The 17,905-nt window shown below is 32.0% G+C and overlaps 2 protein-coding genes across 2 annotated transcripts in view; both read left to right on the forward strand.

Annotated features, from left to right (window-relative positions):
• The window catches only part of LOC142339245 (T-complex protein 1 subunit theta-like), a 300,794-nt gene that overhangs the window by 220,708 nt on the left and 62,181 nt on the right, over positions 1–17,905 (forward strand). The gene's annotated exons all lie outside the window — the stretch shown is intronic.
• Positions 15,884–17,905, forward strand: part of LOC142339241 (rhomboid-related protein 2-like) — a 28,070-nt gene continuing 26,048 nt past the window's right edge. Inside the window, exon 1 of the mRNA XM_075389101.1 lies at positions 15,884–15,971. Within this exon, the coding sequence (XP_075245216.1) occupies positions 15,924–15,971 (48 nt within the window). The 5' untranslated portion in view covers positions 15,884–15,923. The remainder of the gene's footprint in view (positions 15,972–17,905) is intronic.

Genomic DNA, 17,905 nt, shown 5'->3' on the forward strand with positions numbered 1-17,905 from the left:
ATGACGTGAATAAGTTTCGTAACTGTTGGTTGTGCTCAACAAAATACCTAGTTAAGTTTTTGTAACGCTAAAATTATTTATGGTTCAGCAAATTGGCTCTATAAATGGTGGTTTCAGAAATTTTACATCGTTGGGTTTTGAAGAGTTTTTAATGCATAGCTATGTATGCATGGAGTTCAGCCTCTCAATCATTCAGAAGTGACGCCAGAAATTATTGTCAACCATGACGAATATCCACTAAATTTTCCAAATCCACGGCAGGAATTCAGTGTAGAGTTGACTTAATTAGGTGTTATTGATTGTATGACAACATATGTCTAACATAGAGCTGGATTTGTTTGCGTAACAAATAATAAATATGGAAATTTTATTGTTATTTTATTATATGATGAGCTCGGCCTTGACAGCGTTTTGTGTCAGATTTTTTGCGTTTTCTCCTCAGGTTTGAAGGTGGATAAAATGTTTCTATTAGGTTTTATTTGCTGTCTTTAAATTTTTGGTGGAAGTCCCTGGCCCGTAGCACTTAGATTCCAATGATTTACTTAGGATTTTTATAAGTTTTAAATTATTTTCTGCTATTTTTCGAAAGAATTATGTTAGCTGTTATGTGTTATTCGGGCTTTTGTCAAGCAATATTCGGTGCTATGGCTCTAAACCCAAAAATCTTCGAACAATTAAGTAGGCAGTCATGCATTTCAATCCAGTTTAGGATGAGTTGAATGAAAGCTTTATTATATGATTCAAAATTTTTGTTGGTGCTATTGATTACAAGTGCCAAAATTTTATAAAAAATACAACAAGAAGGCTCGGTAATGTGCATGCGCACATATTGTTCAGACCCCGGTCATCCACATTCTTGATTTAATTGGCTACCAAATGATGAAGAGATAGAACACTTTTAAAACCATTCATAGCGTTCAGTAAACAACCATTGGAATACAATAATGCCACGCTAGAGGGCAGAAGAAAGTTGTTGATAATAGGACGACGGGAAAGGACAATAATAAAAATGAAACAACCAACATTATTTACGACCAAAACTCATTGTCTTAAATGAAAAAATTCATTAAAAATTCAAACTCGCATCAGATAAAACCTAAACAAAACAATTTAACCTATACTTCATTAGAAAAGGTATGGGACCTGTTCTCAATGCGACTGGTTAACAGGTCGACAAAAAAGAACAGAGGTGCGAAGTTCAAAAATACGTTTCTTTTTTTAAAAACAATTAATTTCACAGTTTTTAATGTCATTAGATATCAATTGAAATCACTAAGATGTTCATTTATATCTCCATAGGAAGCAAATGAGACATTTCATTATCTAATGCTCGATTGCGCAAAATTTCAAAGCCAATGGGACCTACGATTATTGTTATGAAATAAAAAGAAAAAGAAAATCGTTTAAAATATACAAATATATACAAAAATCTCAACATTGATCTGTGTTTACACAGACTGAGCTAGAAATTGACCGAAATTTTTATTTAAAGAAATGAAGCTCAAAACCCAAATATGTGTTCGAAAACAAATATTTTTAAAAGTCATAACAGACTTAGGACTTCAACAAAACGACACTACACTGTTCAAGGCACTATAATTATAAGATGTTACCTGCAAAAACTGTAAATTATCACTCTCTCATCTTAATATCAACGCTTCTTCCTTTTAAAAAGACTACATAGACAACAATAGACATGACAACAAAAAGATACCCAAAAATCGATCAGTGTAGGAATTTCAAAAGTTCTTTGCAAAACTGAATGGTCGAAGTCATCAGTCACACCACGTAACCAAGCGCGATGAAATGTTTGAATCAACAAAAGTAATTGAGACTTCTAATTAGTGAGATTGAGTTACATGGTGACGACAGTTGAAGAAAATCTTTCTTAAATTTTAATTTGAAAGTCTTTAAATTAATCAGCTATAAACTGAAATCTTGAACTAGGTGGAGTTATACGTCTTGCGTAAGCAATTGAGACATATCATTATCAGGTATATGGCGTACAACAACAAAAAGAATTACAAACATAGGCAAAAACAAAGAATCCACCAATTTTTGCAAGATAACTGTGTCTCAGCCCAAGAAACATAAACTATTCAAGAAAAACAATTAACATATCTAGATATGCCTTTCTCCAACGCTGTGCATTTTCCCTACTATGCTTGCCTTCCATTGGACTTGTCAATAATGTGATAATTCGACAAGGATACAAAATGAACGCATAAAAAAAATGCAATTATGCTCAAAAATAAAATTGAAAACCGGTAGCATCAAAACATAAAAACTATTAGTTGAATCGGTTTCCTCCTTTTTTTTTACTGAGACTGCGCACGAAGTTGAGAGAAATAAGATAAAATAGAGGCAATGTTCAAAAATTCACCGATATGTTTAAGAAAATATTCAAAGTCATAACAGACATTAGATAACAACTGAAGGAATTGTCTAGGTTCATTTATACCTCCTAAAGCGCTAACTGGATCTTTGATTGAAGACACTAAGTCATTGGGCTACAATAAGTACAACAAATGAATGCAAGACTCAAGAAGTCCTTAAACTTTTTACGGAAGCAATTGATCGGAGCCATAAACTTGAGCTTAACTCTGAAACCATAATATAATCTCATTGGGCCTCGTTTATTTTAATTAGTATCTGTCATAATGTGAGCACTGATTTGGAATTCTTGTCGGTAATTTACATAAAAAATATTTACATAGCGGAAGTATTTTGAAAAATAAGGTCGTGCCCCATTCAAATCTAAAATTTTTTAACGTAAGGATCCATAGTGAGATCAAGATCAGCCCAGATATTGCTGCGCGTCTAACAAAACACTCAATTGTTCAAATAGTTGAAAAACAGATCAATTTTTAAGCAAAATTTTTCAGTTTGTCAAAAAATAAATACTGCATTTTGTATAATTATCGAATTTAAATTTGCAAAAAAACTGGCAAGTTTTAATTCCAGAAAACTCTTAAAGCCAGCGGGATTACAACTAGCTTTTTGAGCTTCAGAAGAATATGGCCGCAGTTTTAAAGTGTCTACTTCCAGCAAATTTAAAGCAAGTGCGCTAAAAAAGCAAATTTGGTCGCCTTTTTTGAAAAGTTTTGAAAAATTCTAGCCAAAACACTCGGATCGATTAATTCAGCAACCCTCCTCTATCAAAATCAAAAGGTAAAATCAAATTTTGAGGTAAAATCAAAAGCACTACAGTTAACATTTTTAACATTTTAGCAAAATTGACGAAAATTTGTGAATAATACCGAAAATGTGAATGAAAACAGCTGAATTACGTCCAATATTCACGAAACGTTCAGCCTCGATAACTCCCTATAAAAACGAAATGTGAAAAAATTTTTATTCTACACTACGCTGGACGGACTTTCTAATGATACCACTCACAAATCTACGATGATTATATCGATCGGTCAAAATTGTCTGAACAAAAAAACCCATTTGATTATATAGTTCCTCCCCCACTAAAGTGCGTCGGAACATTAATTATCCGTTTTTATGTATATTGTAAATTATATGTTGATTGTAAAGGCATTTTCAGCGAAAAATCAAAAGAAGTTTCACGTTTGCAAAATTTGTCTCTTGTCGCTTTGCTGGCATTTTTTATCTGATTCGTTTTTTGTTTGCTATTGTTTTTTGTTCTTTTTAGTTTTTGTCTTTTGCCTTCGGTATTTGTAATTGAAGTCAGTCACATAATTTGTGGTTCTTGAATATGGGTCGTAATTTATCGAAAATTGGTATATTGGTGAACGTTTCAGGTATGTGTATTTATAATATCAACATTCACACCTCCGCATGCACGAATAGTTCTTATCTCTGATGTAGACATTTAAGATTCAATGAAACTTGATATCAGCTTGCATAAATGGTATTTTTCAGCGTTTGGTTAGAATTGGTCTTTTTAAGACATTGACATTGAGTTTTATCAAGAAAAATGGGTAAATTTTGCTAATGCGTTTTTAATTTCTTTCTTGCCTATGTTTCCCTTCTAATTCTAAGGGTAAAAAAGGTTTAGTTTTTTATTGTTCTCTTTTTAATTGTTGAGAGTTGTTTCCATCTTTTGTCTTGAAGCCAGCAACACCACAGATATTCGACAAAGTAGAAGTTTTTTAGTTTAATTTATCGAAGAGATTTCTTTTTATAGGGTTATTTGATCTAGGTATTTGATGATGGATGTTAATTGTTGGACCCTTGTGATCGTTATAAGTAACGCCTAAGCTTGTCGAGAATTATCAAACTCTTCAAAATCAAACTGTTTTGCTGATTTAATAGTCATTATAGCTCTCAAAAAATGATGAATATTCATTTGTGTTTGACGTGTTTAACTTTGTGTTCAACATTCTTCTGCTGCTTTGGAAACATTTCTTTAGTGGCTTTATCCTTGTTTTTTTTTGTTTGACTCAATTTTTGCGTGGATGTGAAGGATTATTATTATATCTGAACATATTATATATGTTTATTATTGTAACTGAACACCGTTTTTAACCAACAAGGAAGCTCGGCAATGTGCGTTCGTACATGATGTTCAGACCGCGCTCATCCACATTTTCGGCTTTATTGTCTTCCAAATAAGGAGAGATAGAAAACTTTCAAAATTTCAAATATTGTTCAAAAATAATTGGTGTACTAATAAAAATTGCTTCCAACTCAAATCACAGTTGCGTAACTGATGCCAAATTAGAGGGCCGATGAGTTATCAGCCCTGTAATTCGCCACTATTAAAACTTTGAGACAAGACAAACAATGAAATCAATTAACAACAAGAAACATTATTTACATCCAAAACTTAATGTCTATTTTTTGAAGAAAAAATGCTTAATAATATAGCGTCAATAAAGCCTAAACTGAAGAAATGAGTTTGTACTTCCCTAGAAGAAACATGGGAGCAGTCGTTAATGAGACTTGGTTAAAAGTAGACATAAGAACAAAAACGGCAATGTTGAAAAACATTGAGACCTGTTATTATTCAGAATATGTCGAACGTCTATCAAAAGAAAATAGTTAAAACAATAAGCAATGCTGTAAAAACAGTAAATTTCTTCAATTATGTGATATTCGACATAAAAAAGACTAGGTAACAAGTAGACAAAAAGAACAACTAAGTTAAAAAAAATAGGTCTATATATTTTTTAAAAATTATATTTCAAAGTCATGAAAAAACTTTAGTCCCCCCCCCCCCCCACTAAACTGGGTCGAAGCACTTCATCATTTGTATGCAGCTGTTCTATGTAATTGATTTTGAATTTCGTTTGATTTTAAAGCGCTACTAAACTACTGGTTTCACTACTAGTTTCCTTCTTTCAAAGAAGTGGCAATCTTTTTTTGGGTCTGACTTAAAGATATGCGTTCTTTTGATATTGATTCACTGCAGTTCTTTCTGCCCAGTGTTAGTGGGTGTAGATGTGAGCTTGATAGTCTGCGGGCTGCAACTCAAATCAGATCCTTGATGCAAGATGAGGATTTAAAAAAAGTTTCATGTAAAACGTCTGTAGTACTCTACGATTAAGGTAGTTTCTTCGCTATCTGAAAGTCATTAAGTTGCCACTTAAAGGAATAAGTTCTTTGTTAAGAAAGCCATTAAATTCTTTGTTAATAAAATTTTGACAACTCGATCAAGTCGACTATATAATTTTGATGGTTTAAATAAATTGTCTTTAGTTATTGTTTTGTTAAATGAACGTACTCTTCGTTTTATGATGAGAACGTGTAAGCAAGTCTTGTAAACAGTTTTTTATCGCAGCTTTTACTGAAAATCTTTTAGAATGTGAATAATATTTGTTTTACAGCTAATATAGCTTTTTGTGATGTCAAAAGTCGAGCCCCAGAGAGGTAAACTTTTCCTTTATCTTCATAAGTATAATTATGTTGCTGATGTAGCTACGCGCAGATTTTGTTTTTAACAGATTCTGGTTGTTAACTCAGAAAGCACACAGCCCTTAAGTTAAATTTTTCTTTTGGCTGGGCAGGGTGACACTAAATGTATCTATATTTTTCGATAATTTCAGCTTAAACTTATATTGATATCGACATTTTGTTCCGACCCCTCTTGAGGGGGCAGGAACTATATACTCAAATGGGTTTTTATTATTTTGTTCAGACAATTTTGGCCGATCGATATATTCATCGTAGAGAGTTGACTGGTATCATTAGAAAGCTTGTCCAGCGTAGAATATGGAATTAAAAAGATTTTTCTGATTTTCGTTTTTCACAGGGAGTCATCGAGGTTTAAACTTTTGGGGAAAATAGAGTGAATTCCGTTGATTTTAGTCACATTTTTTGGAATTTTTGACTAAAATTTCGCTAATTTTGCTAAAATTTGTTCAAATTTTTTAAGAAAGTCTTGTTGAATTTATTTTTAAAGACAAAAATTTTTCTTAACTGATTGTAGTTAATTTTTTTGTCAAAAATTCTGGCTAAATATTTCACAAAATTCAGACTTTTCTTAATCAAAAACAGCACGAAATAATTTTTTTTTCGTTTACTTTGAATAAATTGGCACGAAGTGCACACCCAAACACCACTAACACAATAATTTGTAGACTCAAAAGGGGGCTATTTCTACTTCAACTTCCGTTGCAAGTGCTCTGTAAATAAGACTTTGCCGTTTTTGCTAAATTTATTCGTTGATTATCAAAAACGCAGCTTTTTTTTGATTTTTTAACTAACAAAATATCTATATCTTTGACATTAGAAAAATTAAGTGTTCTTATTGGGAGAACCGCATTAGCACTGCTAGTTTTGGACCAATCTTAGACTGTTACAATTCAAGAATAATTCGGATTATAAACAGTCGGTCTTTTTTATTAAAAAATTTTGACCTTTTTTATATATTAGTTAAATAACAGAACATTTCAAATCAAAGCTCTGTATTGATAGATCCAGTTCCCTTCTTAATTTGCTCCAATTTATTTTATCTAGTTTATTGCTTGAAAACTTATGATCGTTTTGACTTTTAAAAATATCTTTTTTTTAAATAAAAATTGGCTTTTTGAACTTTGCCTCCATTTTTCTTTTAATTTGGTCAACATGTGGCTTAGTGTCAGCAATAAAAGAATCCTTCTCCTTTCTACTGAATTCAGATTCAATCTTAATTGCCGGTTTACGCCTTAAGTTATGGTTTTCGGGCTTTATTAATTCTAGATTTTGCATTTTTTTTATTTTAGTTATTTTCCCGTTTTTCATGTTTTCTAGATTTGTCACATTAGCATGTAATTGACAGTTCATATATCACATTGTTGGCGTTCAAAAAAGCAAAATTGATACTTATAAAACTAAAATCCTTTAAACTTTTAATACTTTTAAACTAAAGATATAGATGGGTTTTTACGGCTTCGACACTACTTTCTCGAAGAATCTAATTGATTTTTTTAAATTTGTCTTCAACTGTCGTGTTTACTTTGTCTTTTTAGTCGTTTGAACTTTCCTGAACCATGGCCCATTTTCATTGGCTTTTTTTGAAGAATAGATGATCCAATATTTTGATAATAGAAGATAGCTGACGGCTTTCATGACTTTGAAAACAATTGTTTTCCAAAACAAAAAAGTAAATTTTTAACTTCGCAATTTTGTTTCTTTTATTTTCTGTTTGTTACCTAGTCTAGTTAATTACAGGCCAAATATGACATTATTGTTGCCAAGGGAAGGTGTCAAAAGGGATTGGTGTCACAGAATATAATGTTTTTAAAGAATTCGTTATGTAATTACGGGCTTCGACACAGGTTTTTCACAAGAAAAAGTAAATGAATTTTTGATTTTTCTCACATTTGACGTTCTTTTTGCAAACGTAAGACAGTGTGAATAATTACAGGTCTCAAGGACTTCCTTTGGAAGAATAAACAAACCTAATTATTTATTTCGTTTTGTAATTAATGGCTCTCATATCTTTAAAAATAATTTTTTTCGAAAAAAAAGCTTCGAAAGTGTTCTCTGGCAAATTTTAATGGATTTTTTGGTTGTTGTCGTTTTGTTGTTCTTTTTAACCGCATTAAAAACTGAATTCCGACAGTTCTTAACTCCGTTGTATAGAAGCCTTGGTAATTGTAAACCAAAGTGATATTTTAGTTGATTTCTAATGGTTTTCATTACTTCGAAATTAATTTTTTTTGAATAAGTGTATTTCTGTTTTTGTTCTTTTTTGTATTATTGTTACCAAGCCTTATTATGGACTCGTATCGTATCATTTCTGGTGAATTCCAAGTTGTTTTGTTTAATTTCAGTTTTATCTGACGCTATTTTGACTTTGTTATTAAGTTTTGTTTTTTAAAACGGACATAAAGTTTTTGATGTAATTAATGTTTGTTAATGTTTGATTTTGCTGTTCGTCTTCACTTGCTTTCTTAATATTGGCATATCTCATCAATCTAGTGCATCTTTTTTTTTACTCCACTGAGTTATTTGCTTTGGAGGCTATCTTTTCGTTCATACGCCAATTTTTTTTGAAAAATACATTAATTTTTGGGTTTTTCTACCTGTCCCTCATTTTATTCCAAAATTATGGATGAGCGGGGTCGGAACCTTATGTGCAATCGCACATTTCCGAGCCTCCTTGTATCCTGTGAATTTAAATCTAGAGGTGGAAAATTATTCGAAGAATTGGACCTCTCTGTGGCCAGCTACTATTGATATTTTTGATTATGATTGTGTGTATTACTAAAGCTGATAACTCCGCTTCTTATAACCAACGCAATCAATTCTAAACCGTCTTTGATCTTTTTCGTGCAGGCTAAGAATCCTTGATAAGAAGAAAGAATTCACGCGAAGTTCATGTTTTCAAACAATTATAAAGTTCATGTGCCAAGCAAGGTTACGTGACGCTAAAGGCAATTCGAAATTCTAACTGCTACGCGGTTCTAACAAGTGACAGATTTTCTTCGTGACTGCATCAGTGTCACGTCACCTAGACTTCATAATGACCATTAACAGTTGGTTACATAATTGGGGTGTTGTCCTGTTTTTCAGAGACTGAGATGTCGACGCTCGAGGAGCGTAGGCGGTGGGACGAAGTGTTCACACAGGTGAGAATGTAAGAATAGTGTCTCTCAACCTTTTGTCAGATACTCGTTTAATGTGAATTGCAGCGTTTCTTTTAATTAGTTCAAATGGTTCAGATAAGCTGGAGTCTTGCATGTCCTTTTACTCAATGCCAAATGAAAATACTAAAATTAGAAAAAAGTTCTCCAAAATATTTTACAATCCACAGCTTGGTACAATCCAAACAGATGCTGTTCTATTGATTTTCCTTCCTGTAAAGTGAATGAGTTCGAAGCCTATTTCTTTGCCCTGTGAAGGCAACTTTTTGTTATAACGTTGTGTGAAGTACTAACGCGCGTGTGTGTATTTATAATGGTATGTGTATATTTATGGGAGGCTTGACTAGACATAACAAGAAGGATTGGTGAAGTGCATTTACTTATAACATTCAAGCACCGAGTTTAATACTAAACAGTTTTGATTTAGAAAACTCATTAAAAATTTATTTTGCCTATAGGCATATTCTCAGAGTAGAATTTGAGCATACTCTTGCTCCTGCTATTTAATGGTATGTTAGTAACCAAAACTATCCGCCTATCATTTCGACTATCATTTACAAAGTTTTCATTAAATACGATTGCAAATCAGTCTTCTTATTGGTCTTTGTACGATGTAAAAGAGGAGGTTAAATAATTTTTTGAGTCCGAGCTTGAAATGAAATTTTTGTGATTTTTTTTAAAAGCATGTTTTACGATGAGAAAAATTCCAATACAAATCCTTAAAAACCAATAATTGCAAGGAGGCTAAAATAAGTAAAAATTAGAATGAACAAAAGTTCTTCAAAAAGAATTCGTTGAACTGAGTTTTTTCCATTGTGGCTAACCTATTTTTGGCCTGGTTCTAACAACCAGACGTCCGTGGTTATTTTAGAATGTTCAATCCAATGATGACAACAGAAGATGTGAAAAAGGACCCCGCTTATATAGAAGAATTCCCAAACTGATGATGAAATTGAAATCTGTTTCAATTGTTTTTAACTATTAGCGATAAACATTTTATCAATCGTTTATCTGCCATCAGCTGTTATTTTTGTTATAAGTAGAAATTGTTCTACATACAGATGTAGATGCAGATAGAGATGTCAAAAACTTTTCATCGCAGTTTTCAACGGTCGCTGAAACACTTTCTTGTTTTACATATCTTTTCAGCAAGAATTTCACCAAAAACACTAGCTTTGACTTCCAACAATTAGACAATATAAAATACAATTTAGAAAATATGAATTAGTTTTTTCTTGTCAATTTGTTTTTCGGAATAAATTTGGATGTCAACGTGCAAGGTGCCAAGTGGTATGCCTAACAATCTTTATCAATACGAATGTCAGGTTAATTGTCACCTAAAAAGCTTTTAATGAAACAAAATCCAACAAAGTGATCAGTTCTATAATTGAAGCAGGCTCAGAATTTTTGAACTTTTCAGTGATTTAAACTAAGGACAATAGTTTAGAATACATTCGCCTTCGAAATTTATATATTTTGTCTTCTGGAGAAATACTAATAAAGCAGTGCTGTTTTCGATGCATTTGATTGAACAGTTTTTTAAGTCGCCGCAAATGGAATTTGTGAAGAAACGTTCAGCCCTTTTTTCTGTACTAAAGCCAAATATGTGCAGGTTGGCCTGAACAGCATTCCATTTTGTACATTCCGATTATTAATAGCCGCCCTCATCTTCTCAGCCGGCTATTTTAGCGCTCCTATTTTTTTACAATTCAAAGAATTTGAATTGTATTGGTGCGCTGTGTTTTTTTTTTAAGATGTGTTCACACATTTTTCAATGACTTTGATCGTTCAAAACGGGATAAACAGGTAAAGCCCAGCGGGCGTTAAATTTCATTAGAGGCCCAAAGTGGGCTTTAGTTGTCCTTCAAGTGCTAATAGTGGTGCAGCTGCTGGGATGGCCTTAATTTAAGTTTAAAAGGTCATTTTTAGGAATTTTTGGGCTCAAAATGGTGCAATTTTTCATGTTTGTGATTTTTTTTGAGTTTCTTTGTTTGATTAGTCTTAGGTTGAAGTTTTTAAAAGTTGATTAAGGTTGCTTGCGACACAAAAGTGCTTGTCATGACCATTTTATGCGCTATAAGTTTTGGTACTACAAACACAAACTCGCAAAAGGATACTAATTTTTGCAATTTTTTTCAGGTTTTTTGAAAATGCTTGTCATTTTTTCAGTTTTTAGCCCTAGGTGCAAAGAAACCTCCTCTAGAGTTTGATAAAGGTTTTGCGATAGATTACTGCATAGTTTCTAGTAGTAATGGTATGGTTTTCAACTTTTTGTCATCATGAATTTTAGCATTTTTTGACAAAGCTTGCAATTTTTTCATATTTTTTTTGACATTTATTGTCATTATTCAAGTTGTTTGAGTCCCAGGGGCCAGAAAACCTCGGTTGGATTAGCGGTTGAAAACTTAGTGGTTGGATGATAAGGTACTGAAAAACTTTTAGTTGCCATGGAATAGGTTTTAACTTTTGAATATCACAAATTTTAGCAATTTTTTTGACAAAATTCAGCATTTTTTTTCAGGTTTTTGAAAATTTTGGTCATTTTTTCAGTTTTTCCGGCTTCAGGGACCAGGCAATCTCCTTTGAGTTTTGTTAATAGGTCACTTCATAGTTTCTAGTGACAATGGAATGGTTTTTAACATTTTAGTGTCTCGAATTTTAGCATTTTTTGATAAAATCTTCAAATTTTTTAAGGTTTTCTAAAGTTTTTGTCAGTTTTTGATATTCGTCCATTCTCAAGTGCGAGAAAGCCTATTCCACGTTCTGATAAAGTTACTGCATGGTTTTTTTGTTTCAAAGGATTTGTTTTCAACAATTTAACCTTTCGACTTTTGGAAGTTTTTTGTTAAAATTTGCAATTTTTTTCTAGTTTATTCGAAACATTTGTATTTTTTCTTCTCTCAGTAGACAGGTAACCTCATCCAGCGTTTGATAGTATGTTATTAAATAATTGAATAAGAGGCAATTGAATGGCTTTCAACATTTTAATAGGACGAAGTTCTATTTGTTGAAGTTTGATTTTTTTTTCTAAAAATTATTGCCTATCGATTTATGAGCCAATGAGTTTTTAAAGCTTGGAATTGGGTTACTGAATAGCCTCTAGAGACATTGAAATGATTCTGAAGATGTTTATATCACAATTTTCAGCAACATTTTCTGATAATTTGGAATTGATTTCTTTTTAATTTTTTGGTCATTTTCGGGTTAATCATCGATCTTCAAGGGCCAATGAATACTTTTCCGGTCTTGCAGATATCATACTTGAAGGATGTCAGGAACAAAAATTGGTTTTAAACATATTTTTGAAATAGGTATTTTTAAAGGGAAAAATTTTGCCTTAGGTTTAAAAGCTTCGAGTTTTAGCAATGAGTATATTTTGTTTAGTTTTGATTCTTTTAATTTCTCAATTTTTTTAGATGATTTTGTGTTCTGGCTGGAATTGTTCAATTGATCTGCTGGTCAGATAGATTACGTCTGAGTTTTCATTCAATTCTTTGAATTGTATTTCAGGACTTGTCCTGCTATGTTTTTTTACTTCGTCCAATAAAAAAATGTTTCGCTTTACCTCATTTTGCCGCTTTTTCAACATTTTGCGTGATATCTTTTTGACTTCTCTAGGCTAGTTTCTCTTCTCTCATTCTGTTAAAAGTGATTTTGAACATCAGTTGCTCAGCAAAGCAATTCAAAATGAACAGATTCAGTATAAAAAATTGAAGTCAGAAGTAGAAACGGGATAAACCCATAAAGCCCAATTTTAGATGCCCGCTATGTGAACGTCGTTCCTATAAGTATTAGTTACCATCTCTAATGCTTATTGGTATTGATAGTAGCCCCCTGTAGATTTTGTTTTTAACAGATTCTGGTTGTTGGCTTGGCAGGGTGACACTAAATGTATCTATATTTTTCGATAATTTCAGCTTAAACTTATATTGATATCGACATTTTGTTCCGACCCCTCTTGAGGGGGCAGGAACTATATACTCAAATGGGTTTTTATTATTTTGTTCAGACAATTTTGGCCGATCGATATATTCATCGTAGAGAGTTGACTGGTATCATTAGAAAGCTTGTCCAGCGGAGAATATGGAATTAAAAAGATTTTTCTGATTTTCGTTTTTCACAGGGAGTCATCGAGGTTTAAACTTTTGGGGAAAATAGAGTGAATTCCGTTGATTTTAGTCACATTTTTTGGAATTTTTGACTAAAATTTCGCTAATTTTGCTAAAATTTGTTAAAATTTTTTCAAGAAAGTCTTGTTGAATTTATTTTTAAAGACAAAAATTTTTCCTAACTAATTGTAGTTAATTTTTTTGTCAAAAATTCTGGCTAAATATTTCACAAAATTCAGACTTTTTTTATCAAAAACAGCACGAAATAATTTTTTTTCGTTTACTTTGAATAAATTGGCACGAAGTGCACACCCAAACACCACTAACACAATAATGAGTAGACTCAAAAGGGGGCTATTTCTACTTCAACTTCCGTTGCAAGTGCTCTGTAAATAAGACTTTGCCGTTTTTTGCTAAATTTATTCGTTGATTATCAAAAACGCAGCTTTTTTTGATTTTTCAACTAACAAAATATCTATATCTTTGACATTAGAAAAATTAAGTGTTCTTATTGGGCGAACCGCATTAGCACTGCTAGTTTTGGACCAATCTTAGACTGTTACAATTCAAAAATAATTCGGATTGTAATCAGTCGGTCTTTTTTATTAAAAAATTTTGACCTTTTTTATATATTAGTTAAATAACAGAACATTTCAAATCAAAGCTCTGTATTGATAGATCCAGTTCCCTTCTTAATTTGCTCCAATTTATTTTATCTAGTTTATTGCTTGAAAACTTATGATCGTTTTGACTTTTAAAAATATCTTGTTTTTAAATAAAAATTGGCTTTTTGAACTTTGCCTCCATTTTTCTTTTAATTTGGTCAACATGTGGCTTAGTGTCAGCAATAAAAGAATCCTTCTCCTTTCTACTGAATTCAGATTCAATCTTAATTGCCGGTTTACGCCTTTAGTTATGGTTTTCGGGCTTTATTAATTCTAGATTTTGCATTTTTTTTTATTTTAGTTATTTGCCCGTTTTTCATGTTTTCTAGATTTGTCACATTAGCATGTAATTGACAGTTCATATATCACATTGTTGGCGTTCAAAAAAGCAAAATTGATACTTATAAAACTAAAATCCTTTAAACTTTTAATACTTTTAAACTAAAGATATAGATGGGTTTTTACGGCTTCGACACTGCTTTCTCGAAGAATCTAATTGATTTTTTTAAATTTGTCTTCAACTGTCGTGTTTACTTTGTCTTTTTAGTCGTTTGAACTTTCCTGAACCATGGCCCGGCTTCATTGGCTTTTTTTTTGAAGAATAGATGATCCAATATTTTGATAATAGAAGATAGCTGACGGCTTTCATGACTTTGAAAACAATTGTTTTCCAAAACAAAAAAGTAAATTTTTAACTTCGCAATTTTGTTCCTTTTATTTTCTGTTTGTTACCTAGTCTAGTTAATTACAGGCCAAATATGACATTATTGTTGCCAAGGGAAGGTGTCAAAAGGGATTGGTGTCACAGAATATAATGTTTTTAAAGAATTCGTTATGTAATTACGGGCTTCGACACAGGTTTTTCACAAGAAAAAGTAAATGAATTTTTGATTTTTCTCACATTTGACGTTCTTTTTGTAAACGTAAGACAGTGTGAATAATTACAGGTCTCAAGGACTTCCTTTGGAAGAATAAACAAACCTAATTATTTATTTCGTTTTGTAATTAATGGCTCTCATGTCTTTAAAAATAATTTTTTTCGAAAAAAAAAAGCTTCGAAAGTGTTCTCTGGCAAGTTTTAATGGATTTTTTGGTTGTTGTCGTTTTGTTGTTCTTTTTAACCGCATTAAAAACTGAATTCCGACAGTTCTTAACTCCGTTGTATAGAAGCCTTGGTAATTGTAAACCAAAGTGATATTTTAGTTGATTTCTAATGGTTTTCATTACTTCGAAATTAATTTTTTTAAATAAGTGTATTTCTGTTTTTGTTCTTTTTTGTATTATTGTTACCAAGCCTTATTATGGACTCGTCTCGTATCATTTCTGGTGAATTCCAAGTTGTTTTGTTTAATTTCAGTTTTATCTGACGCTATTTTGACTTTGTTATTAAGTTTTGTTTTTTAAAACGGACATAAAGTTTTTGATGTAATTAATGTTTGTTGTTGTTTGATTTTGCTGTTCGTCTTCACTTGCTTTCTTAATATTGGCATATCTCATCAATCTAGTGCATCTTTTTTTTACTCCACTGAGTTATTTGCTTTGGAGGCTATCTTTTCGTTCATACGCCAATTTTTTTTTGAAAAATACATTAATTTTTGGGTTTTTCTACCTGTCCCTCATTTTATTCCAAAATTATGGATGAGCGGGGTCGGAACCTTATGTGCAATCGCACATTTCCGAGCCTCCTTGTATCCTGTGAATTTAAATCTAGAGGTGGAAAATTATTCGAAGAATTGGACCTCTCTGTGGCCAGCTACTATTGATATTTTTGATTATGATTGTGTGTATTACTAAAGCTGATAACTCCGCTTCTTATAACCAATGCAATCAATTCTAAACCGTCTTTGATCTTTTTCGTGCAGGCTAAGAATCCTTGATAAGAAGAAAGAATTCACGCGAAGTTCATGTTTTCAAACAATTATAAAGTTCATGTGCCAAGCAAGGTTACGTGACGCTAAAGTCAATTCGAAATTCTAACTGCTACGCGGTTCTAACAAATGACAGATTTTCTTCGTGACTGCATCAGTGTCACGTCACCTAGACTTCATAATGACCATTAACAGTTGGTTACATAATTGGGGGTGTTGTCCTGTTTTTCAGAGACTGAGATGTCGACGCTCGAGGAGCGTAGGCGGTGGGACGAAGTGTTCACACAGGTGAGAATGTAAGAATAGTGTCTCTCAACCTTTTGTCAGATACTCGTTTAATGTGAATTGCAGCGTTTCTTTTAATTAGTTCAAATGGATCAGATAAGCTGGAGTCTTGCATGTCCTTTTACTCAATGCCAAAATGAAAATACTAAAATTAGAAAAAAGTTCTCAAAATATTTTACAATCCACAGCTTGGTACAATCCAAACAGATGCTGTTCTATTGATTTTCCTGCCTGTAAAGTGAATGAGTTCGAAGCCTATTTCTTTGCCCTGTGAAGGCAACTTTTTGTTATAACGTTGTGTGAAGTACTAACGCGCGTGTGTGTATTTATAATGGTATGTGTATATTTATGGGAGGCTTGACTAGACATAACAAGAAGGATTGGTGAAGTGCATTTACTTATAACATTCAAGCACCGAGTTTAATACTAAACAGTTTTGATTTAGAAAACTCATTAAAAATTTATTTTGCCTATAGGCATATTCTCAGAGTAGAATTTGAGCATACTCTTGCTCCTGCTATTTAATGGTATGTTAGTAACCAAAACTATCCGCCTATCATTTCGACTATCATTTACAAAGTTTTCATTAAATACGATTGCAAATCAGTCTTCTTATTGGTCTTTGTACGATGTAAAAGAGGAGGTTAAATAATTTTTTGAGTCCGAGCTTGAAATGAAATTTTTGTGATTTTTTTTTAAAAGTATGTTATACGATGAGAAAAATTCCAATACAAATCTTTAAAAACCAATAATTGCAAGGAGGCTAAAATAAGTAGAAATTAGAATGAACAAAAGTTCTTCAAAAAGAATTCGTTGAACTGAGTTTTTTCCATTGTGGCTAACCTATTTTTGGCCTGGTTCTAACAACCAGACGTCCGTGGTTATTTTAGAATGTTCAATCCAATGATGACAACAGAAGATGTGAAAAAGGACCCCGCTTATATAGAAGAATTCCCAAACTGGTGATGAAATTGAAATCTGTTTCAATTGTTTTTAACTATTAGCGATAAACATTTTATCAATCGTTTATCTGCCATCAGCTGTTATTTTTGTTATAAGTAGAAATTGTTCTACATACAGATGTAGATGCAGATAGAGATGTCAAAAACTTTTCATCGCAGTTTTCAACGGTCGCTGAAACACTTTCTTGTTTTACATATCTTTTCAGCAAGAATTTCACCAAAAACACTAGCTTTGACTTCCAACAGTTAGACAATATAAAATACAATTTAGAAAATATGAATTAGTTTTTTCTTGTCAATTTGTTTTTCGGAATAAATTTGGATGTCAACGTGCAAGGTGCCAAGTGGTATGCCTAACAATCTTTATCAATACGAATGTCAGGTTAATTGTCACCTAAAAAGCTTTTAATGAAACAAAATCCAACAAAGTGATCAGTTCTATAATTGAAGCAGGCTCAGAATTTTTGAACTTTTCAGTGATTTAAACTAAGGACAATAGTTTAGAATACATTCGCCTTCGAAATTTATATATTTTGTTTTCTGGAGAAATACTAATAAAGCAGTGCTGTTTTCGATGCATTTGATTGAACAGTTTTTTAAGTCGCCGCAAATGGAATTTGTGAAGAAACGTTCAGCCCTTTTTTCTGTACTAAAGCCAAATATGTGCAAGTTTGCCTTAACAGCATTCCATTTTGTACATTCCGATTATATTTATTTTAATACAAATTTTCATTTATTGATTTAAAAACTATTGAATTAACTTTAATCCTGTTTGACAAATTATACAAAAATGTATCCCTACAATTATACAATGAATGTATCCCTAAGGTTATTTAATTTATTTTAATCAGAAGTATGTTTTCAACTATAAAAGCGATTTTCTTGAAAAAATGAATATCGTGCATTAAGAAAAATATTGCCGGATGAGATTGCGATCATATCATGATCTGTTCAATAAATCGGGCGGGCGGAATT

This window comes from Convolutriloba macropyga, chromosome 5 (assembly GCF_964194025.1).
Source record: "Convolutriloba macropyga chromosome 5, txConMacr16.3, whole genome shotgun sequence".
Lineage (NCBI taxonomy): Eukaryota > Metazoa > Xenacoelomorpha > Acoela > Convolutidae > Convolutriloba > Convolutriloba macropyga.